The following is a 27,431-nucleotide window of genomic DNA, read 5'->3' as shown; positions in this document are numbered from 1 at the left end:
CTCTTCTGGAAAGAGTGAGCAATGAAGCCATGACAGGATTTTTTTCGCAGTATAGCCCCCCCCCCTCCCCCTACTAAGGCGACGGATAAAGTGAGTAGTCCGTCTTGCTTAGTGGTTTAATTATACCAGCATTAGTTGGTAAAGAAGTAATATTTCAGAACTCCTTAATTCAAATAGTATTATAGACAAATGATGTGAATTTTCATACGCATAATAATTTGTACTACACTGTAGTACGGTCCAGCAAGCATGAATGACATGAAATACCAAACTATACCAAGGGGTAATCGTTTGGCTTTCGTCTTATGCTCATCTTGTGGGATGTTTTACCAGAAATATTATTTAACACAAAATGTTCGACCACAAGGTATTGAACCCGCCATTCTACTGGATACTCTAGGAATTCACGTTATTTGTAAATCTTGTTTATTTTTGAAATCTGTTTCTCTTTGTCACAGCAACCGCTGGCTTCAACTGCACCCTCGAGGAAGGGTTCTGTGGCTGGAGACAATCCGACCAGGACCGGTCCAACTGGGTGCTGCAGCAGGGGCCTCATTATTATTACCCCGGGCCAGATTTCGACAGGACGTTTGGCAGTAAGTGTTTGGATCGCTTGATATTTAGTTTTTACACGGTGTCTCAAAAAGGTCACCAACAAACAAAGGAATAAGGTTTTACCATAAACAAGGGGCATTGACATTTCCTATTTGGGCGGTAATGTATCTTTGATGGAGCTGGCATATTATCTAAGGCCCGCAGTCTATCGACTGTTATTCAAGGCAAATCGAGCTGCTGAACATAATTCATTAATGAAAAGCATACCATTTTCAAGACAATGAAGCTTAGTGTTGCATGACCAGAGCAACAATGAAAATACAAATGGAAGCCTAACAATGGTCAAAAAGTGCGTAGCTAATTTGAATGATTCGTTTTTACGTGGTCACTTTTTTTTCAGAAAACTCTGTTGTATTTGTGTCTAAAAGTAAATTTCTTCCCTACAGATGACTGTTAAAGCCGAAAGTGCTATCAATTATCGATTTAACTGCAGGCTTCGATTGTAGAAATACATGTTTATTTCTCCTCAAATTGGCCTTGACCATATCCAAGAGTACAAGCCAACTCGTACTTGTCCCAAATAAGGAAAATGTGCCGAATTTTAGAAATCATCAATGCTAAATTTCTTTTAAAGTCATCGCATTTGTTTGTTAACCCTCCAAATGTCGCCCTGCACAGATACCAGTGGCCACTACATCTGGCATAGAACGTCATATGGTTATAGAGGCAGAAACGCTGTACTTCTCAGCCCTGTCGTATCGCCAAGTAGAGAACAGATCAGAAATACGTGGTGTTTTAGTTTCTGGTACAATATGTATGGAAGCGACATGGGTAAGGATTACAAACTATTTTTACAATTATTATTAACTATTAAAATACACTCAATCAAAAAAGAAAAGAAAGTCTCCTTAATACTTTTAGTCTAACTCAAAAACCACCTCTCGCTCAAATAAAGACTCATCTATTTAATGACTGATCTATTCAATGCTAATCTTAGCAGTCTCGCCATACTCTTTATTTGGCCCAAAACAGTGATAATGTGTACGAAATTATTCAATTTATGACAAATGATACCGACAAAAAGTTGCACTTTTATATACGTGCAAGTTGAGTGTGAATATTTCGTCTCTGACGCAATCTTCCAATACAAATTTCTTAAAATTGAGTTCTTAAAATCTTTTCACCCTTTCCTTTACTGCATACTTTTCATGTTCTTCGAGGTTCAGCAAAGGAAAAGGTAAAAACACAACCAACAAAACTTGAAATTGTTTTTTTTTAAGGATGTTTTGTTGGAAGATTGTGTAAGAGACGAAATTGTGACACTCAACACTGAATATTTCGTCTCTAAGTCTTACGCAATCTTCCAACACCAAACAAAAATTGTTTAAAAATGATTTCAAATTTTGTTGGTTTCTTTTTACCCTTTCTTTTACTGAACCTCGAAGAACATGAAAAGTTAAGGAAAGTGTAAAACAAGATAACCAACAACAGTTGAAATTAATTTTCAAAAAAATTGTTGGAAGATTGCGTTAGTGACGAAAAATTCACTCAACTTGCACGTATACAAAAGTGCAACTTTTTTCGGTATCCTTTTTTAAATAAATTGCATAATGTACACATTATCGCTATAAAAAATAAAGAATATTGCTGGATTGCTTAGGAATTTCTGTACTGATTAGTCGTTATATGAGCAAAAGATGCTCAGTAGTTTTTGAGTAAGACAAAAAAGTATTAGGCGGGACTTTTGTTTTGGGTTGAGTGTATACATCATGTGCCAATTTTGGTTGGAAAATTCACTTTGGTCCAAAACAAAGGACATTTTCCCTAAGTGGGTACCGCGCTCTCTAGTAAAGATGTTGGATGCCAAAGGATTTTTTCTTTCTTCTTCTTCTTCTTGCGTGTGAAACCAAAACAAAGAGGTAGTTAGATCTCTGGCTGCTTGCTGAGAAGCCACTCTCGGGTTGCTGCATCTGCATCAACATCGATCAGGCCATGGTACTCATTTGGGGGGGGGGGGGGGGGCGATAGAGGGGGCACTCGGAGATGATGCGGTCAGCAGTCTGCTGCTCCGCTCCACATTCGCAAGCTGCGCTCTGGGATAGGCCCCACCTCCACATGTCAGCATTGAAACGCCCGCCTCCGGTGTGGAGCCTGTTTAGTTTAACCCATGCCTGTCGTGGGAGATCAGATCCTGGGCAACTTCTGGATGGTACAGGAATGTATCTATGCAGATGGTTAGGGGATGACTGCCACTTCTGTGTCCACATCCTGGCCATCCAGTGGGTCTTTGACTCAGTGGGTTGGATAGTTGACAATAGATCCTTTCCACTTGAGGCAAAGGGGCGCCGGGATTTGAGTCTGGGTTGTATCTGTTCCCTGCTGATAGCTTGGTGGAGGAGGTGATCTGGATCCATGGCGCGTCGGGCCAGCGCCATGCTTGCTGCCTGCCTACGGAGCTCAGCTGGTGGGATGCCTGCAAGCACAGGGAGCTGCTCAACTGATGTTTTCTTTGATGAATACTGAAGCAAAAAAATGCCAGTGACAAAATTAATGTGAAAACATTTAAATAAAATATTAAGTTATTATACCAAAAATACTGGGTTTTTTATCAAAATGGATACAAATACAGAATACAGATGCAGAACCCAGATGATAAAAAACACTTGAGTTAGACTTTAACGACATTACTCGTTCCTTCTAAAATGTATCATGCCAGGATTTTACATAAAAATATTATTTAAAGTAACGTTGAAATGATTTAATATGAGAAAACAAATCAATGAAAAAATTGATTCATGTCGTCATTATTTCGTGTGTTTTATTGTTTTTCACAGGGACTCTCAATGTGTACCAGCTTCCAGCAAATCAGACAATCAGTGAGGGTGAAATCCTCTTAACCAGAAGCGGTCAATATACGAATGCAAGGGTTTGGTTGAAAGCCAGGAGTTGTGTGAGAAATGCTACTTCGGAATTTCAAATTGCTCTTGAGGCAGTCCATGGTTACGGCTATCGGTCGTACATAGCAATCGATGACATTAATACTGGTATAACTGTTTTCTTTTTTATTCACACTACAAATACCACTACCACGGACCCGGATAGATCACGCAAACAGTTTCCCCACTCTTCCCCCGAAACACACATTTACATTGTCGATCATTGTCAAACTTGAAAAAGTCATAACTTTTTGGTTTATTACTTATCGATTATATACTTGATTGATTCAGATTGAACTTAAGTGATTTAATTCTGCAATTTCAATAAAACTGGGAAACTAAATCGTTGGATGTGACACTCTGCTGAGAAGAGAGAAATTTACCTCGAGAAAAATAATAATAAAGTCCGGCATTTCTTTTTATATATTTGTTTTCTCGTTTCATTGTCCTACCTTGCTAACCATGTTATTGTGTTGCTTCTTTTCCCACCAGTTATCCCTCGAATGTTCCTCTTTGATTCAACCGAAGACTTTCCTTCTGATGCTGGAAAAGCAGTTCTTGTGGAAGGAGAAGATCATGCATTTACGTGCATGGTACCAGACATGAACCACGATCTAGAATTTGTGTGGACCTTGGCTGGCCAGCGAGTAAACAGAAGCGTCGACACCATCGACGGACTGGACGTTAGCAGTAGTGTCGTTGTGTCACCTAACAGAGACATCGATGGAAAGATACTACAATGCGAAGCGTTCGACGCAGATGGCGAGCTGATTGACAATATGACTGTATCAATCGCTGTAAGAGGTAAGATTATATTATATTATGCATTGGAAGATGTCTGACGACAGTTATGCCGTCACAGTTCATGGAAAATTGTCGACCTATTGCTGCAGTGTAGGCCTAACTGATTTTCTTTAATTTCTTTAAGAGGTACATGTTGATTTCTTATCCACCTTAGTTAGTAACTGATACAAATAGACTACAAGATGTCTGGTTTGAAGTGGTTTTCATTGTTCCTATAAGAATCACATGTACAGGTAACTGGCTCTGTCAACTGGTTTTTATAACTGGTATTTGACAATTTCAAAAGAATGACCCGTTGGTAACTAGTAGGCTAGTTTCTTGTAAAAACAATTAGTTTACCAGTTGACGATTGTTGAACCAAAAGGAACAAGTTGATAGCCAACTCATTCTTGTAGAAACCTGTTGGAATTAGTTTAAATTTGAACTAGTTTCAACTGGATTTTCACTTTGGTGTATTTCTTTTTCTTTTTCATAGCAAGCGCAACCTTCAACTGCACCTTTGAGAGAGGACTTTGTGGATGGAGACAATCCAACGAGGACAGATCCAACTGGCTCCTGCAGCAAGGGGGAACTCTTTATTCAATTTACACCGGGCCACATTTCGACAGGACGTTTGGCAGTAAGTGTTTGGATCACTCGGTGTTTTAAATCTCTTCGGTTTCTGGTTAACATTTTTCCACTAATATAGAACGTGCTTTGAATTTGATATTTTGATTACGCTTTAAAGGCTGGACCAGAATCTATTGTAGAAATTAATAGAAAGATATTGGCTGTGACTTAACCACATGAATCTGCATCAAAGATAACGAGCCAACTCATATCACTGTTGAATTTTGATGAATATTTGCAGATACCATTAAGTCATTTACAAAAATTTCTTGGAAAGTTGTGAAGTTTTGTTTTCTCTGTTTAACTCACTCTGTACAGATGCAAGTGGGCACTACACCTACTTCAAAGCGAATTCAGGGAACAACGCTATACTTGTCAGCCCTGCAGTTTCGCCAATTAGAGAACAGCTGGACAAGTGGTGTTTCAGTTTCTGGTACAATATGTATGGAAGCGGCATGGGTAAGGATTTTAAACCGTCCCAACCATATGGTTTAAACGCCTTTTTTATTTTCTTCATTCTCCATGAACTATATCTATTAATAATTAGACGTGATTGAGGCTGTTTCAGCTATTGTTAAGGTGCCATCTGGCAAGTAGATGAGAAGTTCCATCAATATAGATTGTGAAGCATTTTCATATAGGGCCTCGAAAAAGACAAATACCTGTGTGATTGTGGGAATCTTCTTTCAGTGCCCGGTCAACGTCATCTTCTGTGCGTCGCGTACAGCGTCACATTGTGTCGCGACATGTTAGCACAGCTAGGCCGTGATTTAGCCCATAATTTGAATGATGATACCCCGAATCACACAGGTATTTTTTGGTACTTATCCGGAAGGGAGCACTGCTAATGTCCCTAGACACCTTGCGCACGAGACGAAACATTTTTAAAAAGTATATATTTTGCATAAAGAATCAATGCTGGATAGTATTACTTATCACGATTTTAGAGGCTTCTCTCAAGTGAAAAATAACGAGAAAACCTGGAGAAATTGAGAGAAAAATGACCCGAATGTTTGGACCCCTGTACATTTTCAAAAGGTTGCTTACATTATTGTTTTCGAGTGAAAGGTCTTTTTCGTTATACAAGTCCACGTATGTATGTCAAATACTGTTAAAGGTAGTTCTCACAATTGGTGAGATCAATGAGGCTTTATGTTCTTTGGGTTAGAAAAGGAAGACTATCGTATACGGCTTTTACGGTGAAAATGTGGGATGAGCTCAACTCAGAGACTGATTTCAGGCTGCTCAAGTATGTCCACGTGTTGGCCTCTTTAGAGGTGGGCAAGTTGTTTGAGACCGGGTAATGAAGCTGATGGTCATCCCAAAAGATGTTTATATATTAGCTCGGTTTGCATCACCTGAGCCTCAGTAAAACTCTAGTGAAGTCTTTTAGAGATGAGAAAAGTCACACCCGGAGGCTTCATGATGATTTAGTCCTATATGTTTTCTTTTTCTAAGACAAGACCGCGAATGACGGGAATTGACAAACCCAGAGTGAGTTATATTGCCACACAACAGATCCTTGAGGAACACTTTAAAAAACCCTGGATTTGGGGAAGGTGAAATCTCCAATGCCAGGCCTATCATTACAAAACAGCCTGTAGGGAATTTACCTGGATATCTGTATAGCCTTATGCAGTGGCTTGAATGATGGTAGTCGTCTGGCTGGGCACAGTCACACGTAAAGCTTTAATAGTGAGCTTGCTCGGTTTTTTGAGCCGATGTTTGGGTAAATTAGCGAAGTGGGGTAACACAAAGGCGTGGACAAAGAAGTCTTAGCTTAGTCCAAAGAAAGTGATTAATTCGTCGTGATTTTATATTTTATTATTTTTTAACAGGAACTCTCAATGTGTTTAAGCTTCCAGTCAATCAGACAATCAGTGAGGGAGAAATCATCTTTACGAGAAGCGGTCAATATACGAACGGAACGGTTTGGTTAAAGGCCAGGAGTTGCTTGAGAAATGCTACGTCAGAATTTCAAATTGCCTTTCAGGCAGTCCGAGGGTACAACTCTTACTCGGACATTGCAATTGACGACATTGATATTGGTATGATTTTGTTCCTTTTCAGTCAAACATGATTTATCGCTACTGGTAAAACTTCCTAAAACTTGATATTGGTATGACGTTTGTCCTTTTCAGTCAAACATGATTTATTGCTACAGCTAAAACGTCCCTCGCTCATCTCCGAATCACACATTGTCATTGTTATTGGTTTAACTCACCCATTTCGATAAAACCAGGGACATGTGTCGCCTGGATGTGACTTTGGTTTGAATAATAACAAGTTCTCGACAAAAAGGGGAGTAAGTACTGATAATGAACACGTATTTTGTATATTTAAGTTTCATGGTTTCGTTTTCTGTCATTGGTTCCGTTAATTGGCGTCTTCGTTTTCCACAGTTATCCCTCGAATGTTTCTCTTCGATTCAAGTGAGGACTTTCCTTCTGATGCTGGAAAAGCAGTCCTTATGGAAGGAGAAGACCATGCATTTACGTGCATGGTTTCAGACATGAACCACGAGGTACAAATTGTCTGGACCTTTGCTGGACAGCAATTAAAACCAGTCAGTAATAGAAGCGTCGACACCGTCAACGGAGTAACCGTTAGCAGTAGTGTCGTTGTCTCACCTAACAGAGACATCCATGGAAAGACACTACAATGCGCAGCGTTCGACGCAGATGGTGAGCTGATCGGCAATATGACTGTATCAATCGCTGTAAAAGGTGAGAGGCAATTTCAAATGTGTATTTTACGTTTAGACGCAATGTAGCTTATCTGTACACTCCTTAGCCTCAAAACTAGTGCGATGTATTTCCCCCTTCTTTTACAGTAAAACCGAGGTCATCATTAATGTCCATGATTGGTCCCATTGGCAAACTAAGACCAGGTGGCACAGCGAACATTGCAACTGGTATATCACATACCTTTACTTGTCAGACAAAGGATACGTGGCCTGAGGCCAAAATTCAGTGGTATCTTGGTGACATCAGGAGAGATATATATCGACCTACTTTTAGAGGAAGCGATGAGTTGGCGACCACAAGAGACAGTTGGGCATTTACTCCTACCTCTGACAGCAGTGGATTGGAGTTGAGGTGTGTGGCCAGTGTTGAAGAGCCGTTCGACGCTCAGGCATCTTTTGCAGTCAGACTGGTTGTCAATTGTAAGTATTCACAGTTGGAATTGGAATAAGCGAACACATCTAGGATATTGCAAACTCATTAGGTCACATATATGTTGATTTGGATATTATGTGCTTTTTTTAGCGACAGTAGGTTTGAACTGCACCTTTGAAGAAGGGTGGTGTGGCTGGGAGCAGTCGACAGCAGACCGTACAGACTGGAAACTCCAGGTGGGATCGGCATGGAATGGCCCCGCATACGACAGGACCAACGGAGGTATGTGGACATTTTTGGATGTTCCAATGAAAGAATCACTGCTCGGCCAAAAAAAAAGGCAATTGCAATCTCGACTTTTAGCAAATTAACAACATCACATTGATGATTAATACACAAATGATAACATTTGAAACAAGAAAGCCATCGTCTCCGAGCCGGTCCTGTAGCTTTTTTTGAACAAAATGTCAAAGTTAAAACAAGTTTAAAAAATTGATAGGAAGGATAAAAATGAGTAGACCTACACAAAACCGAACCCTAAACATGCCTTAGCTACAAATCCAAATGCAAGTAACTTTGGAGCTAAACAATTGTAACACTGAAACTTCTGCCTTGAATGACATCCAACTTTGCTTATGAATATGGAAATTGCATTAATGGCAAAAGACATTGAAAATGCCCAAATGACGATTGAAAATGAAATTAAATAGAAGTAATTGCCAGTGTTTAAGTTGTTCGACTAAACAAAATGTATTCTTCACGTTTTGTGTGAACAAAGCTTTATTTGATGCACACTTCACGGATTCACACAAACGTATTCTTTTCAGATTACACGGGCCGTTATGCCTACTTTCGTGCGTCATACTGGTCCGAGGGCAGCAACGCTGTGTTCGTCAGCCCCGCAGTTGTTCCGAGCAAAGAACAGATCGGCAACTACGCGTGGTGTTTCAGTTTCTGGTACAACATGTACGGAAGAAATATGGGTAGGCCTACGTATTTTAATATAGACAAAAACAAAAAATGACTTCACCTGAGGCACAGGCCCGCTTCACAGCGAGTGATATCAACGCAACAGCAGTCTCGCACGTTAGGCAAAATAGCGTACGTTTGTAAAATATGGAAATAGTGCACCGAAAAAAAAAACCTCGGAGATTTCAATGTACTTAAAATTTATTCCATTGCTCATTGATGTTAGATTTTTTGTAAATAATAAAATGCTGTTTTAATTTGTATTGTAAATACAACTGAAAAAAAGAGACCCTATAAAAAACACAAAATTAATTATACGTTAGTTGAGCATAGAGCAGCATTTGAAAAATCACTACAGAAACTAGTCGTGTGATCTTTAACTTCCTTTAGGTGGGCCTATTCTTGGATGTTTAAAATTTCGATATTTCATGAATTTAATCTCTCTTTGAAAGACTTTTAAAAATACATTAACCCTTTTTAGGTACTCTAAATGTGTCTCGCGTGCCTGTTGGCGGTTCAGTCACTGAAGGTGAAGTTCTGTTTTCAAGAAGCGGTGAGCAAACGAACCGGACAACATGGCTGGAGGCTGAGATTTGTATCACGAATTTATCTTCGAGCTTCTTCATAGCGTTTGAAGCGATTCGTGGCAACGGCTACTACTCAAATATTGCCATCGATGACGTGAAATCCCAAGGTAACAATTTATACATTTCCAATGAAAATCTAATGTCTATTACATTAAGTAAAAAAACAACTCTTTGTTTCTTACGAATACGAGTGAAATCCGCCCAGACATGTTTGTTCACGAGATTTTAAAATGATTTTCTAGTCACTTCTGACAATTAACGTTTATGCAAGGACAGTTTTGGTAGAAACTTCCATTACGAAAATACACTGTACATGCACTTGATATATATTTGCACTATTTGGTGTAGAAAAAGAAAATAATTGAAAAGTTAAAAGTTATACTTGTAGACGAGATGCCCAACTTGCTCAACTCTTTTATACCTGCTTTCTTTCTTTTCAGTGCCATGGACATCTATCACGTTATTTGAATGGTTTGGATACTACCTCTCTATGGGAGACATAGTGTATGTGTCGGATGGAGAGCATTATCCATTCACGTGCACCGTACCTGGCATAAGAACACCCGTCTCGCTCTCATGGACGCTAGGGGGAATGGAAGTTTCTACAGTCAAAAACAAGAATCTCACAGATGCCGACGGTTTCACCACTACCACCAGTACAGTTACAATACCCATTTCTGGCAGCAATCACGGGGAGCTACTTGAATGCATGGCTTTTGTCGAAGGGAGGCATCCCGTCGTCAACATATTCGTTACTCTTGATGTGAAAGGTAAAAAGTTTCCAGTAAACGTCTTCCCTTTCATTTTGGTGATGCTTTGCCTTTCCCGACTAGAACGATTATTTCTATCAAAAACAGTGGCCAAGTCTGAATTAAAAACAGTTACAAGCATTGCTGATACTTTTCGTCTGTAAAAACAATGGCATATTTTTAGCCCACCAAAAGGTTATTACATGTTTCACCTTTCTCCTTATATGCAAATAAATAGACACCAATAGAACATAGTTCCTGTAACCTAGCCAAATTAGGGGAAAACAGCACGAGAAATTAATAAATCACGGTGGAACAGTACGGTGCATCCGTAAGCCCATAACAACCCTTAAATAGATGAAGGTCCAAAACAAGCCTTGAAAAGGTTCAGCCTGAGATAATGTATCTAGTAGGCTTGGATGGACAAATGTTTCTTGTATTATCAATGCCAAAGTTGTACTTCTTATTTTTTTTTCATGTTATTTAGTAAAACCAAGAGAATCGAATATGCTGTTGCATATTACAAACCAGACTACGACCGATTCTTCACCTGGCATGGACGCAGGTACACTACAATATTTCACGTGTGAGATATTGGGCATCAGACCAGCAGCGACTATTGAGTGGTTCTTGGATGGTGTTTCACAGCACATCGTAAGCCCGCCCCCTGGAGAAGACGATTGGTTGGTTGACGTGTCAGACACATGGTCATTCACGCCCTCAAGAGCCAATCACGGCCAGGAAGTGAAATGCGTAGCAAACAACACGGAGTCAGAGGAACCGTTTCCATCAAAGGTCCTCACCGTTCTCGTCAATGGTAGGCATTTTAACTGCATTTATCTTCAGAAGTTGTTGATATTGAATCGACGCTTTCATTATGAGTCACGGAAACTTCTCCATTTATGTCCAAAAGACAAACCCTAAAACATAATAAATTGTGTTTGAAAGGTTTTAAACAAGTTCCTATTGCAGTTATTAAAATAATAATAAATGACAACTAGGCTTATCCACGAGAGTAAGAGATTACAGATGAGACACCTCCGATATCAAGTGAGAAAGTGAGGGACCATCTGCTGGAAACACATTTTCATGGTACACAAAACACATTTTCTGACCAAACAATTGCCAAACATCCATGTAACTATTTTAATTTTTTACAGGACCACCAGACAGTCTGGCCATTACTGGTTCCCCTACCATGACTTCTAATAAACCCAGCATTTTGGTGTGCCGTGCGTACACGGGATATCCAGAAAGCTGGAATCTGGTTTGGTCCAATGGCGACACACCTTTGCCGAGTCCAACAACCGTATATGCATCATTTGGCAGTGGATTCATGTTCACAAGTACCCTGGCTTTCACACCGAGGAGAGAAGACAATGGAAACTACATAACCTGCTCTGCACAAAAACCTTCGTGGAACAGCCCAACCGAAGTTGGATACTTTGGTCCAGTAAACGTTCAGTGTAAGTATACGCTAACAAGGCTGTCGCCATTGCTTTATCCTGTGGCGTAATCCTTGTGCGTACATGCGCTCCTAACCGTAAACCTCGTACATTCACATGGTTCCTTCTGAGACATAAAACATAATACAACAATGGCATCAGTTTTCAGAAATCCAAATTCTATGGAGTTTGAGATTGCATTGAAAACAAAGGAAAACAAAAGAAGGGAAACAAAGGTCTTCCCCCAAGTATATGTAAATGAGATATTGGGGTTTTTTTTACGACTGAGGACTTGGGAAAATGGGGTGTGTGGGATTACAATAACCCCGAGGAATTGAGCCAAGTCTTCGTATGATGAGGTGTTTGTGAACAACCCTTACGAGACGTGCTAAGAAAAAGTAGGAGGTCCGTAAATAAAGTATAGGATAAGACGACAGTGTGGCTGGGTGAGCATGTATGGCAGTGTGGCTGGGTAAGCAATCGTGTAGCTAGGACAAAAGGGTTAGAGCACAAGCAATAATGTCTATGATTTACCTAACGTCCACGATTGAAATTCGTGTACAAAACCAATTAGAGCTGTTGATAAACAAAGGAATGAGGATCATTGCCGGTGTTTACGAAGATGTACGTGTGCGGTGTGTGTGTATTCTTGCAGGAAAAATAATTAATTCTAATAACCAACTTGGTCAGCGTGGTCAAGCGATCAGTTTTCTGCAGTGCAATCTCAGGATGGACGACAATAATTCTAATCCTTTCATTATTCTCGGCAGCTGGAAATACTTGTAGTTTTTTAGGTAGAAATGCCAACATTTGATACATTTCCAATCCGACCCCTTAATATATCCACAGATCGGCCGGAGTTCACACTCATACAAGTCTACCCTGTAGGACAAATTATCGAGGGAGATGACGTCATTCTGTCATGCGGTGCAGACGCCAATCCCAAGCCCACAAACTTCATCGCGTGGGAGAAGGTCGGGTCTCCTGACTCCTTACCCTCCTTCTACCGCGATGGAACTAGCACGCTGACACTAAGCAACATCAGCAGGGAGCAGGCTGGGACGTACAGGTGCAGCGGAGACAACGGTGTACCACCCGTGGTTTATTCCAACCAAGTCGACGTCATTGTGCGTTGTAAGAGCTTGTATTTTTGAGCCAACAAATAACGCCCGGTAGTGGAGCGGCATTGTTTCAAGAATTGATTTTTGATAAAACATGAAACTTCGCCATTGCATTAATCATACCAGGGAATATTTTTTTCAGATATGGAAGCATTTCATATTTGATATCTGGTTACCTTTGAGAGGTCAGTGACATTTGCATACTCTATTTACAACAATTATTCTTCAACTTACTTTCCTAGCAACCAAGTCGACGTCATCTACTGTTGTAAATGCCACTTTTTTCATGACCCAAATATAAACGTTGGGCCTTTGTGTTATGAAAAGAATTTCCAGATGTGGGGATATCATATCTGACGTCGGATACCGTACGAGAGGTCAATAAACTTTGTATACCTAATTTTCGCTATTTTCTTATTTATTCGCCAAAACGCCATTTTCTCGCGACCCTCAATAGTGCAAACGAAAGGTATTGCACCTATTATTGTACAGTCAGGTTGTGAATTCAGACCCAAGACAATGAAAACAACATAACCTGCTCTGCACAAAAACCTTCGTGGAACTGCCCAACCGAAGTTGGATACTTTGGTCCAGTAAACGTTCAGTGTAAGTATTCGCTAACAAGGCTGTCGCCACTGCTTTATCCTGTGGTGTAATCCTTGTGCGTACATGCGCTCCTAACCGTAAACCTCGTACATTCACATGGTTCCTAATGGGACATAAAACATAATACAACAATGACATCAGTTTTTAGAAACCCATATTCTATGGAGTTTGAGTTTTCAATAAAAACAAAGGAAAACAAAAGAAGGGAAACAAAGGTCTTCCCCAAGTATATGTATGTGAGATATTGGTGGTTTTTTTTACGACTGAGGACTTGGGAAAATTGGGTGTGTGGGATTACAATAACCCCGAGGAATTGAGCCAAGTCCTCGTGAGATGAGGTGTTTGTGAACAACCCTTTCGAGACGTGTTAAGAAAGAGCAGGAGGTCCGTAAATAAAGTATGGGATAAGACGACAGTGTGGCTGTATGTGCGCATGTATGGCAGTGTGGCTGGGTGAGCAATCGTGGAGCTAGGACAAAAGTGTTAGGGCACAAGCAATATGTCCATGATTGACCTAACGTCCACGATTGAAATTCGTGTACAAAACCAATTAGAGCTGTTGATAAACAAAGGACTGAGGATCATTGCCGGTGTTTACGAAGATGTATGTGTGTGGTGTGTGTATTCTTGCAGGAAAAAATAATTAATCCTAATAACCAACTTGGTCAGCGTGGTCAAGCGATCAGTTTTCTGCAGTGCAATCTCAGGATGGACGACAATAATGATAATCCTTTCATTATTCTCGGCAGCTGGAAATACTTGTAGTTTTTTTACGTAAAAATGCCAAAATTTGATACATTTCCTATCCGACCTCTTAATATATCCACAGATCGGCCGGAGTTCACACTCGTACAAGTCTACCCTGGAGGACAAATTAACGAGGGAGATGACGTCATTCTGTCATGCGGTGCAGACGCCAATCCCAAACCCACAAACTTCATCGCGTGGGAGAAGGTCGGGTCTCCTGACTCCTTACCCTCCTTCTACCGCGATGGAACTAGCTTGCTGACGCTAGGCAACATCAGCAGGGAGCAGGCTGGGACGTACAGGTGCAGCGGAGACAACGGTGTACCACCCGTGGTTTATTCCAACCAAGTCGACGTCATCGTGCGTTGTAAGAGCTTGTATTATTGAGCAATCAAAGAACGCCTGGTAGTGGAGCGGCATTGTTTCAAGAATTGATTTTTGAAAAAAACATGAAACCTCGCCATTGCATTAATCATGCCATGAAACATTTTTTTTTTCAGATATGGAGCCATTTTATACTTGATTTTTGGTAACCTTTGAGCGGTCAGTGACGTTTGCATACTCTATCTATATATAACAATTATTCATCAACTTTACTGTCCTAGCAACCAAGTCGACGTCATCTACTCTTGTAAATGCCACTTTTCATGACCCAACTCTAAAAGTTGGCCTCTTTTTGCTATGAAAAGAATTTTCAGATGTGGGGATATCATATCTGACGTCAGATACCGTACGAGAGGTCAATGAACTCTGTCATCTAATTTTTGCTATTTTTCTTATTTATTCCCTATTATTCTGCAGTCTGGTTGTGAATTAAGACCAAATGTTGATGTGACCTCTGACCTCCATTTCCTTTTTTTATTGGCAGACGCAACATGATGCGACTGGAATAGAAGTCTATGGGAGTTTTTGCAATGAAATATTTACAAATGTAAAGCACTGTTCACTCATTTGTACTAATTACACTCTGTTGATGTGACTTGGGTAACCACATTTTTAACCTTTGGTCATTGTTAGAGTGTCATGCTTGCCCAATATACCTCTTATATTCTGTTGCGTCTGCCCTTAAAAAGGGAAAGGAGATCAGAGGTCATGACAAGATTGTCTTTGGGCTCTGAAAATTCATGACCTGCTTCTTTTTCACCATTGAACGAAGTTCATTGACATCGCAAAAACACCAGAAGACAGATATGAAATGTCCACACATCTGAAAATTCACACCATGCCAAGAATACCAAAGTGCTATACATGGGTCATAAAAAAGTGGGGTCTTAAATAGTACATCTTGCAAATATCTAATATTGGAAAAACAAAGTTCATTTACCACTTGAAGGTCACCAGAGGTCTTATATGTAATTTTCTCGTATTTGGTCATCATTTTCATTGTATGCATCCTAAGGTCATATGGAAGTGGTGTTTTCAAGAATATTAGGTATAAACAGATTACGTTGAGGTCATTGACCTTAAAGGTTAACAGAGGTCAGATATGAAATACCGCCATATGTGAAAATTTCTTCCGCGCATGAAGATGAAAGCTTCACTCTCTTATCACAAATTGCACAATTCTTGGAATATTGGGGCTATGCCGCTCCACTATTTGATTACTCGCCATCCATATGCATATGATAGTAAATGTGCATAGTAGCGTAAATTGATTGTTACGTTTTATGTTGAAATTTCGTGACAGATAAGCCCCATCCTCCGGGGGCCGTCTTGATTCGTACTGGGAAACTATCGTCTGAGTCGCTCACGGTCACCTGGACTCCAAGGAGCGCCGGAGACGAACCGCAGTGGTACCGTGTCAACCATCGCGAGCTGGAAACCACCACTGACTTCAGCCCCAGCACGCAAAGCGGAAGACTCTACCATGTCAGCGAGTACACAGTGTACGGTCTGCGGCCCGACACCGAGTACGAGGTCGAGGTTTACGCTGAGAACGCCTATGGTGCGAGTGAAGTTTTGACAACAGTCGGAAAGACCCTTTGTAAGTCTCGTAAAAACAATATTTGTCTTGTCAATACGCACTCCAACGAAATGACGCCACACTTTGATATTCTTCAGGGAAGCCATGTTTAAAGGAAAGCCACCTGGCTCCTATAAACCTTATGCGTAGGGCATGGGCATCGCCAGGATTTTTTTCCGGGGGGCGGGGGGCAAAGCGAATTGTTCCCCAAAATGTCTTAACTTTTTCTCAATTTATAATATTTCCGAGCGTGAGCAGGGGAGCATTTGCCCTACCCCCCCATCACATAAACAGCAATATGGCTTCGCACCTCTTTTTCCATTCCCCCCCTCTCTTCCCCCCCCCCCCATTTTCCGGGGGGGGGGAAGCGCCCCTGCCCCTCTCGCAACGCCCATGGCGCAGGGGCCATCTTAGAGGCCAACTTTTGTTGATTTAACTCAGTAGCAATGCATTTACGAAAAAGTTCACTCATGAGTATCTAAGCAAAACAAAGCATTGCCCCCTAAGATGGCTGCTGCGCATAAGGTGGATAAGAAAGTGTACATGTAGTAAAGCGTGTCGTCATTATGTCTAATGTCTACTTTTTTGGATTTGTGCGTTTACATGTTTGCATATAATTATTTCCCTTTTTTTGGCCAAATGTTGGCCAAAAGATTACGCCCTTTTCATACTGGCCAAATCAGGAATTGCCTTAAATATGACGTCGCACACTTTCGTTTACGGTAGAAGTACATTAAAACTGATATATTGAATCTTTTATTAGCACCTGTTGCTCCCTCAGTCGTCGGCATACTGACAAGCTGGCCGTTTTTAACTGCCATCAGTGTACTGGGGATACTTTTGTTCATCAGCATCGCGATACATACGGTCGGCTGCTTCTACCGTAAACAAAAGAAGGGTAAGAGCTATCATTTTTGAAACTATAAGATGATGGTTAATTAGTCATTTTATGCCTCCTCCAAAAATGTTCAGATCAGTTGTATACCATGTAATACACACGGAGTAACTTTCTTGAGAACTCAAACTTTATATGCCCCGATAAAAAATCCCTTTTCTGATGAGAGAAGAGGCGACAATTCACAGATCTTTACATTTTCTCTAAAGATCTGAAACCAAAGTCACAATACATGTCTCATATTTAGTTATCCTCAGAAATTTCTAATATTTCCCTAAGATCCATTGAGATAATTCTCAAATTAAAATTATGTTCAATGGTAGTTTTTTTTTGTACTAAATCCAACCTGACCTAAAGTTAATCATAATAGTAGGTAAACACTGTTGGACAAGCATTACATTCACTGTGTGGCAAAGTGAAGAGAAACACTAAAGGGAATCATAGGGGGAAAAATGGGTTAGAAGAGTTTTCACAGTTTGAGAAAAATGATTTTTTATCACTGGTTTTTGTTTACTTCACGAAAACAAAGGAATGTCCACACTAGGTATGTAAAACAAACATGGGTGTGTACTTTACATAGGATCTGCCCATTGCATTGTATCTTGTTGTCGTTAAAACCATTTCAACACTTTTACTTTCTTCACAGGACAACAAGTTGTTTCTCAACGGTAAGTACATATGTGATTGGTTAGAAACGAAACAGTGTTGAGAATTTGTTGAAATTTCTTAGCAAAGCCCACGTTTCATCAAGCGTTTACCTTGATATTGGTTACAGAAGAGAACGAACAATAAAATTGGCATGGTTGTAACAAGGTTATTTTTAATGACCTGTAAAATTACTACGTTTATTAACATAATTAAGCAACGTAACCTCAATTCAAAGTTTCAAATATTGTCAACATGTAAACAAAAAAACAAACAATTGATATACCACGTATGATGTAACGTAAAAATATCCGTGTATTCCGGAGAGTTAGTACTCTAAATAACATATGTTTTTACAGCGTCCATATGCTTCAATATAATACTGGAAAACTTTCAAGCTTTATTCCCAGTGTACCGTCATACGAGCTTTAGTTAAGATTCTGTAGGGCGAAGCTTTACCTTACCGTCATTCTTGAAAATATTAAACTCCTTTCTTAATTGCTTATTTGCAGCAGAGCTGGGACCGGAGGTCAGGTCCGGTTCGTTGCAGGTACAGGATGCCACGAAAACATGGGTAGGTAAAATAAGATATACATTTTATATATAAAAACATCCAAACAAAACGACATGAGGGTAACTTGTTCATTTTAGAATTTCTGCCTGCAGTAGTAAATCTGGTGATATATATTAAGCGTAACTTGAATGAAATATGTAACACATCCGTGTTGGATTTTTTTGTGATGAAAAATAATACCCTTTGCAAATGATTATAAGGCTTTCCCTTTTCTGAGTCGTTTTCAGGTTCTTGTGCGATTTCTGGGCAAAGAAAAACGTAGAGTAAAATGTTCGCAGTGTGTAACTGATAAAGTTTCGTTCCTTTAAACCATTGCTATGACGTCACACTATTGTTAAAAGTGTGGATTCGGAGCGAAGAATCTTTAGTAAAGTGTGGATTCGGAATTACGAATCCACACTTTGAACACGTTGGACAATTGTTCTCCATAGTAAGCATTAGTAGGACCGTATACGGGAACATTTCCTTCCGAAATTACCAATGCATCTTCACTGTCATTCACTGCCGTCACCGCAAAGCCTACTTCGAGTCAGAAAGAAATCATCGTCTGAACTATCCATAATGTCGACGCGGCGGAAGGAGCCAGGAAAAATGTTGCAACCTGACGCTACTTTTTTTCTTCATATATCATCTCAATGAAGGTCATTCACTGCAAAAATGATGATAAGACATGAATCTGGGACTGAGAAATATTTCCAATTTGTTAGGAAATACTTGGAAAATTTTCTTGACTCTCCATTTACTTTGTACACAATCGCGGAAGTCGCGTCAGGTTGCAACATTTTTTCCGAAGTCTTTTCATCATCTCCACTCACTGTTAATGCCAATACTTCTTTTGACGCAATGGTTTAGGTCGAAGAATACACTCGCAAGTGTGGATCCTTAATTTACGAATTCACTTACGAATCCACACTTTCTTGTGTATTCTCCTTAACAGATATACGCGCTGTTACAAGTGCAGTTTAACTATACAGAACGGTGGAGTACGGCCCAAAATGAAAAGACATAGAGTGAGGGCCTTGGTAAATTACTGGATCACTCGATTACTCACGCTGTATTTGAGTTACATGTAAAGGGATTTCAGCCTCAACCTGACTTATATATTTGGATATACATGTACATGGATATACATGTACATGTATATCAAGGAGTGCTTTTGAAGGCTTCTCGTATGAAATGCTTATTTTCAGGGATCCCTATGCAACCCATTCGCGCAGTCGTAAGTGATCCGATTGAGTCTACCTATGCTGACATCCCGGACTGCCGCGCAGCTATCTCGCGAGATCAGCTGACCTTCCTGCGAGAACTGACCCAGGGCACCTTCGGGAAGGTGCTACTTGCAAGAGCCGTGGGCATCGAGCAGCGAGGCCTTATCACCCATGTGGCTGTCAAAACAGTAGAAGGTGAGGACTCTGTTAGGACTCCGTGCTTTAGTGAAGTGCCGTGGCCACGTGGTCTGGAGCATTGAGTTCGTGGTCTGCAGGTAATTCTGCAGGTTGTGGGTTCGAGTCCAGCCTGGTTGTCACTCATTTAAACGGTTGTTAAACACCGGCTGACTGGTTTTAATTACTTTTTCGGTGTCACTTGAAATTTGGACTCCTGTGAAATCTGGTCCATTATATAATTGTATTGGTTAAACGTTCACAATCTTCACTTACGCGTGCGCAATACTGCTGATGCTTTGTATTTAGAGAGTCCTAATTAGACCTTCTTACTTATATGAATAGATAGATAGATAGATAGATAAATGGTTTATTAAATCAGCTTTCTCGCCACCTGTAGCGGAATTGTGTGAAGCTGTAACAATATATATAAAGAATGCATCAATTTAAAAATACTAAAAAGTAATCATTACAATTATATTATTAAGAAATGATGAAACTAAAATTTAAGGACCCTAAAACTGATAAAATAGCAAATCAACAATTACATGTTTAACACATTAAAATGCAGTAAGAAATAGGGTGAGTGGTAGGGGAAAAGGACATCGACATGGTGGGAAGGGAAAGGCTACATTATTCAGGAAGGGAATGGGAATCCACAGTAATGTTTAGAATATAAATTTGGGATATTGGGATGAGGATGTGTCAGACACAATGTACAATGAATACAAATCTCAAAACATACAATGTAGGTGAGCTGCTGTCAAAAGTTACCTTTTACCAATGCACAAATTAAGTCATGGAATTAATTAATCGGATTAAGTACGGGATTGCACTATTTCTGAATCTATGTAATATATGATAATTTATGCAAAACGGGGGCGTGAGACCAGACGCCAGAGTGGTCCATTGCAAATGTTCAGAGGTACAAACATTCGGGTAATTTTCTCTCAATTTCTCAGCGGTTTTTACTTTTTTTATTGAGGAAAGTCTCTAAAATCGTCATAAGGAATACTATCCAGCCAGACCTGAAAAAATATATGTTTCGTACCGTGCGCAAGATGTCGAGGGAAATTAGTGGAGCTCCTTTTAGCACAGCCGACAAAAAATACCTGTGTGATTCGGGGTACCATACACCAAATTTCTGGCCAAATCGCGGGCTGAATCACAGGCTGCGCCGAAACAAGGGAGCTCACAGTGTGTCCCGCATAGCGGACCTCTTGTGAGTTGACACAAAGTGCTATGTACTGTTCATACACAGAGTGTGTATACATATTCTCATCCTAGAAATATTGAGAAGTGTAGTCGCTCTGAATTGTATTGTTTGTGAGATAATGTTCTTGCTTAAATTTTACATATCATGTAGATGAAAGCGACCCGAAGGAGAAAGAGAACCTGATTCGAGAGTTGAATGCAATGAAACCTCTCAGTGATCACGTGAATGTCGTTAAGCTCCTTGGATACAGCATGGACGAAGGTAATACGACAGACATAATCGGCCTACTTGTACAGAACTTGATTATAACCGGTTAGCTTTTGAATTCGTGACTGCACTTAGTATCGGCATTTTTAAAGAGGTAGCATTTTTAAGAAATTAAATTTTCTTTCGCAATGATATAAACTGAGCTTATCTTTATTCTTAAAAACCACGGAAAACTAAAGTGTCACTCAAATGAATACTAAACCCGTAAGAATTTACATGAGCTTTCATAGATACAACTCCTTCATTATATAGATGCGGTTGCTTTACTACGAAAGCTTATGCAAACTATACTTATTTTATTAACCCCTTAAGGATGGGAAGCGGTCATGGCCGCGGCCGCTAATCCTCATTGGAATGCAGTTGCCAGCTGTGGTATGCCGTGGCACACGGCTAGTGGGTAGTTCCACAGCTGCTGCTTTTGTGCAGTATTGCTACCACACAAAGGCTGTGCAGTCATGCGGGCCACTTATTGCTCTATGTGTGGAGGAATGTCCCCATTACACCCCGTCCTTAAGGGGTTAAGCAAACGTTAATGTTTGATAATCATATTGTTACCCTACTTTTCCATGTGTTTTTGCCCGACTAACGCGGCTGCTAAGAACTAATAATTTTTTAAACCATGTATAATTAGCCACTTGTGCGATTTTCCCCGATATGTAATACGCACTGAAGAATATTACGGTTTCCTAATTGAGGATAAACACAAGGTGATACATGTACACAATGGCGGGATTTGGTAATCGAAACTTCAATCTGCAACTATTTTTCATTCCCTCAATACAAAAGGAACATCTATTTCAAACATGGGTGTTGCGATGAATGTTTTGTTACACTTTGTGAAGCCCATGGTTTCTGAATCTATATTGCTAACCGTGGAACAGCTATAGGGCGTTGTTTTCAATTATGTCGGCATTATTTTGATTTTCATGCATCAGTTATGTCAAAATTTGTATTTGGCGATGAAGTGCGCACGCAAAGATGCAATGCCAAACTAGTTTATTCAGCAGTAGTGGGAAGAATAGATATTTGGTTATATTTCATCCCCGGCCCCCTAACTGGCGAAATAATTACAAATGTTAGTAGTTTGTGGTAATCCTTGCCATGCATTCGTGCTACAAGGCCTTCTATATGAAAGGTCATGGAGAGGTCAAATAGAGCATTGTTCGCACCACACCACACACATGTGAACCTACAGTAAGTTGTCTCTTTCGTTAGCCCAACAAAGTTATCCAAAGTTACGTAGTTCATACATCATGTACATTGGCAATCCCATACACAGACCCGATTTACGTCATCATGGAACACGCGGCGAATGGGAACCTGAAGGAGGTCCTTGCTGAAAGTTGCACCAAACAGGTGTATGACAACCTGCGAGGGGCTGTGTGCGCATCCCTCACACCCAACGCTCTGCTTAGTCTGGCCAGCGGCGTGGCCGAAGGCATGGCTTACTTGGCTTCACAAGGGGTGAGTCTGTTACGTCCCAACTACAGCAATGACGCAAACTATATTTGGGACATTCCGTACTGTAATCGGGGCCTGTTTATGGTATTAAAGAAACACATGGAAATCTGGTCGATGCCTATACGGGGTCACCTGACGCGTGTTTAAGGGCAAATGATCTTGATTTTAACCTCACCGACTGACTGAGTGACTGACTGAATGATGGCCGACTGTCACTCGGAGCCGGGCAGTGCTATCATGTAGGACTGCCCCTTAATGCCAATGAATGGGATAAATCCGACCCATTGTGTAGACACGCGTTTGAAGAGACTTCCGGTTAATGCCTATTCTGAATCACTTGAAATGATTTTGTGTGCTCTATGGTGAGCTTTAACTGACTTTCATCTTCTTGTTTGATTACATTAGTGTCTTCATAAAGACCTTTCCGCCCGCAACGTTCTCGTCAGCGAAGATATGGTAAGCAAGCTATCCGATTTTGGATTCGCCAGTGACGTCGCCGCAATGAGAACATACCAACGCAAGAGCACGGTATATATAATTGTTTATTCCAGAATGGGCAATGCTTGTCGATTTCAAACTTTTTGATTACAAACAACCAGGACGACAATAGAATGTGAATTTACATGTGCATTACATTATTCGACATCGTAGATTTTCCACTCTCCAGTATTCCTGACTTCGATTTATGTGTTGTCCTTTTGATATACAAAAATTTAAATTTGTATTAAATTAAGTTTGCGCAAATTGTTTGTGCGGGAATTTTTTTTCCACATTGGAAAAATATCGTTTGTTTATTTTAAACTTTTATCATGTTTTTTTTTTTTTGAATATTGGATATTTAAGGCTGCATAAAAATACATGACATTTTGAAAATACAGCATTAAAATTCATTACTTTAAAATTAGAAATCAATACAAAGGAAATGAGAAGGACAAACTGCAAAGGCAACGATATTGGCTGGACTAAGATAAAAGAAAGCAGTAAATTATATCATATGCAGGCCTGCAACATTGCCTAAGATGCAAAAACAAAAATATGGAGCGGCACTCCAACTACAAGACACATAATCAATAGCAGCAACGACAATATTGCATTACATGTTAAACATCAAGGTTTGTTTTCAAAGTAATATTACGCCATTCCATTGAGAATTGTTTTAGTGCTTTTCGGGTAATGTTCTTCAACGTGCATGCTATCAGGACGTTTGTTATGCAATTATATTGGTAAATATTATTTTGTTTTGACGTTCAGGGATTTTCCCCTTTGCGCTGGATGGCGTTGGAGTCCGTTCTTGATGATGTGTACACAACAGAGAGTGACGTGTGGTCTTTTGGGGTTCTGCTGTGGGAAATAGTAACCCTCGGTATGACGATCTCCATGTGTTTAAAACTATGAAGCTCATTGACCATTGCGGGCTGTGCACGCATTTTTTTAAGCTAGGCAAGGGCGGATCCAGAACACAATTTTTTTTGGGGGGGGGCCAAAAAATGTTGGTCCCCCAAAAAAGTGGGTCAAAAAAATTACGGCGTGGGGTTCGGGGCCCGCTCAAGGGCCCCGAAAATGTTTTGGATTCTAGATGCTCTGTGGTGCGATCTGAGGCAATTTCTGACCACTTTAACCAATGTTTTTTTGAGGAAAAGATGGTGGTGTACTCATTGCCTGCCTTTATTGCGATGTCACATAAAAACAAAAACAAATTGGTTTCGTTTGGGGGGGGGGGGGGCATGGCCCCCTTTGCGCCTCCCCCCTGGATCCGCCCTTGAAGCTCGGCACTGGTTCCTTTTCTCCTGCAGTGCACGAGAAAACAGTTTGCTGAAAGTTGCCAGCACGTCACCACAATATCCAATTTGTAAACAAATGTAACTGGTCTATTTGAAGAGCGCCTTTGTCACGCCTTTGTTCATAATTGTTACTCGCGACCAACTTATTATACTTGACATATGATTTGACTTGTGATCTGATTTGTGATGACTTGAACTTTCACTTGTGATCGACTTGATTTACAAAGCTTGTTTTCAATTCTAATTTTTCTCACAGGTGGCCACCCCTACCCGACCCTGAGTGCCAAAAAAGTGATTTCCAAAGTGAAGTCAGGGTACCGGATGCCCCGTCCCGATCACTGCTGCATGCAATTGTAAGTTTCATTACATAAAATAAATTCTGTATGATTGCAGTTTGAAACATGCGGAAACGCTTTGTGTTATAGCAGTGATTGGTTAATGTGGTATTAATTAGAAGAGTTCAAGGAAACAGCTTAGATTATCGGTGATTATTTCTTGACACTTAATTATGCATTATCTGTAAGTAATAATGTGACAGAAATAATCATTCCCCAGTGCGGAACCGATCAAAGTATACGACCCTCAAATGTAATGGTACAATATAAACCAAAATGTTTGTGGAGCAAAATGAAAATGAAATTGTGAATATGGATGTAGTGGTCGACCCTACTGTATTAGTCAGAGGGGGAGATACGTCCACCAGTTAAGGAGGATGATCTTAAGTGGTTGATGATTTATTACGGTAATATCCAGTATGAGGGGAATCTTACAATCACAAGTAAACTAAAACCCCAAGAAGCAACCTACGAAAGAAACAGAAAAAAAATATTTTGAGTTCTCTGCAGCATGTACATTCATACTTGAAAATCAATAATTTATACAGTAGAAAGCAAATTTTCAGTACGAGTTGCATATGAATTAACTTCTAGTTTAGACTTACCCTAACGTCTAAAAGTTGGCCAAACTATATCAGAAACACCAGATATAGCTAGGGCAAACAGGCCTTGCTTCCGATCTGCAGGAGTCAAGTATGGGAACTGTCTCTGAAAACGCGCAGACTTTGCAAGTTCAATGTATACAAGTTTAAACAAATGTATACATTATAAGCCATTTGAAAAGTGATCGTGAAAATTCTTTGCAATTAGCACGTGTGGGCCAAAATTATACAAATAAAGATCAAAGATTACATGACTAGGAGGTCCCCCAGATCCCCACATGGATATCACACCTTATCCTTCCTTTTGTCGTTTTTTCTCATAGTATGTTAAAACTTAGAAAAAGGGGAGAAACACTTTTGGTCAGTGTTATTTGCCAAATCTTGAAAAGAAGTTACCACATTGTTGTTTCATTTGGGTAAATAATCACCAATTATTTAGAAGGATTTGTCTAAGGTTGAGTTGGTATATTGATCATTATTGGGCTAAATATGAACTCCATTTGCACATTTTACTTTACAGTGTATAGATCATTGTGTTTAAACGCTAAGGTTCCGTGGCCTGTTTTGTTGTCTCAGGTACCAAGTGATGCTCTCTTGCTGGTCTAAGAACCCGGCAGCCCGACCTACATTTCCAACGCTCAGTGAGAAGCTAGGTGGACTGTTGGAAAAAGCTAACGTGAGTAGGCCAATCAAAAGTCCAGTGATTATTTCAAGAGGGTCTTGGTTTTGATTCTATCACTAATAAACTAAGGATTGGGTGACGTGAGCGTCAGGTTTGAAATCACAGGTTGTCAAATTTTTTCATGTCAATTATTTCATACCTGCTATAAAGGAAATTAATTTTAGTAGACCTAATAAAAAAAAAGTTATATGAAGCGGCCTTGACTTAGACTTGATCTAGAAATTATATATTGAAAATTGGGTCGAGTGAAGCTGACACGCTGGAGGTTCCAAAATTCCAATGCGTTGGTTTCATTGCCTATTTACACATTTATTCTTGAGAGTTATTTCATACCAGCAAAGTGTCCACTGCAAGCGGCGTGTTAACAATTTCACCAATGAGAGCATATTGAATAACATGGGATTCATGGATGTGTCTTTGTTACATCACATTGCTTACTCTGTCTTTTTGTATTTTAGGAATCCATATGGTTGGAAAGCTGCCAGGAGAGCATCTACAAAATGTCGGTCGCAGGTGGATCAGACTTTGAAAAGATCTAAGCGAGTAATCCAGCGAGTGTGCACCATGAAAAAGACCTCATTCGAAATTGTACCTTATAGATGTACATTTTGGATGCAGATTTTGCTTAAGTTCTGAATTAATAGTGTAACCAAGTAGTAAAAAAAGATAAGAAAACTAAATCAAAAATGAAGAGCTTACAGGCCCGTGAAGTTCAAGTGAATCACAAGAGATTTTAATGAGACCACAAAAATTCATTACATACAAAGATTAATCTAATAATAAATCGGGAGTGAGAAGTCAGAAAGTTGTCCAACTACAATGTGCTTATAAAATATCTGTAGTTCGATCAAGAACAATAATAGGTTGCGATGCAAAGAGGCAATGTACGGCCAAAATGTAAGGGCAAAAGACACTTAATATGCAAAGGCAAAATATAGCCTAAATGCAAAGGCAAAACACAGCCTAAAATGCAAAACTACCAAATATGGGGGCAGGTAAAATACCTAAAGGAAAATAAATGAATCATAATTAATAAATACATCTCAATGTGAACAGTCAAATGTATTACAACAAAATTATGTCTCGTGTGAATCCTTATATATGGGGCACGCCCTAAAGGGGCTCACTAACCACTAAGAATATCTTTACATCGAACTATGTGATAATGTAACAGTGCATGTTCTTACCGAGAGCTGTGCTACAAGTTAATTGTCAACCTAGGAATGTTATACACAAAGAGTAACCCATGTACACTGTATGCAACAGAAATACCTATTAAAGTATGTAATCAATCGACTTCACCTGTAGGACGGTTGGTTACACTAGTAGCAACAATGTATGCTTACGCAGAAGATAAAAGAAATAGCCCAAAACGACTTGA

The 27,431-nt window shown here is 39.9% G+C and overlaps 1 protein-coding gene across 1 annotated transcript; it reads left to right on the top strand.

Annotated features, from left to right (window-relative positions):
• Positions 1-475: 475 nt before the first annotated feature.
• Positions 476-27,205, top strand: LOC119733421. Its single transcript, XM_038206997.1, has 28 exons — positions 476-596; positions 1,234-1,386; positions 3,390-3,599; positions 3,984-4,295; positions 4,771-4,914; positions 5,223-5,363; positions 6,743-6,952; positions 7,307-7,630; positions 7,738-8,070; positions 8,174-8,305; positions 8,851-9,006; positions 9,474-9,686; positions 10,020-10,349; positions 10,816-11,145; positions 11,489-11,794; positions 12,623-12,907; positions 15,935-16,231; positions 16,974-17,109; positions 17,756-17,773; positions 18,266-18,324; positions 19,515-19,727; positions 21,073-21,183; positions 22,469-22,653; positions 23,056-23,178; positions 23,902-24,013; positions 24,688-24,784; positions 25,945-26,044; positions 26,509-27,205. The coding sequence occupies exons 2-28, from the start codon at positions 1,368-1,370 to the stop codon at positions 26,587-26,589; spliced, it is 4,977 nt and encodes a 1,658-aa protein (XP_038062925.1). The 5' UTR covers positions 476-596; positions 1,234-1,367; the 3' UTR covers positions 26,590-27,205.
• The last annotated feature ends 226 nt before the right edge of the window (positions 27,206-27,431 follow it).

The sequence above is a fragment of the Patiria miniata genome, unplaced genomic scaffold (assembly GCF_015706575.1).
Source record: "Patiria miniata isolate m_02_andy unplaced genomic scaffold, ASM1570657v1 HiC_scaffold_25, whole genome shotgun sequence".
Classification (NCBI taxonomy): Eukaryota; Metazoa; Echinodermata; class Asteroidea; order Valvatida; family Asterinidae; genus Patiria; species Patiria miniata.
The sequence above is the reverse complement of the archived record's forward strand: the minus strand, read 5'-3'. Positions and strand labels throughout refer to the sequence as shown.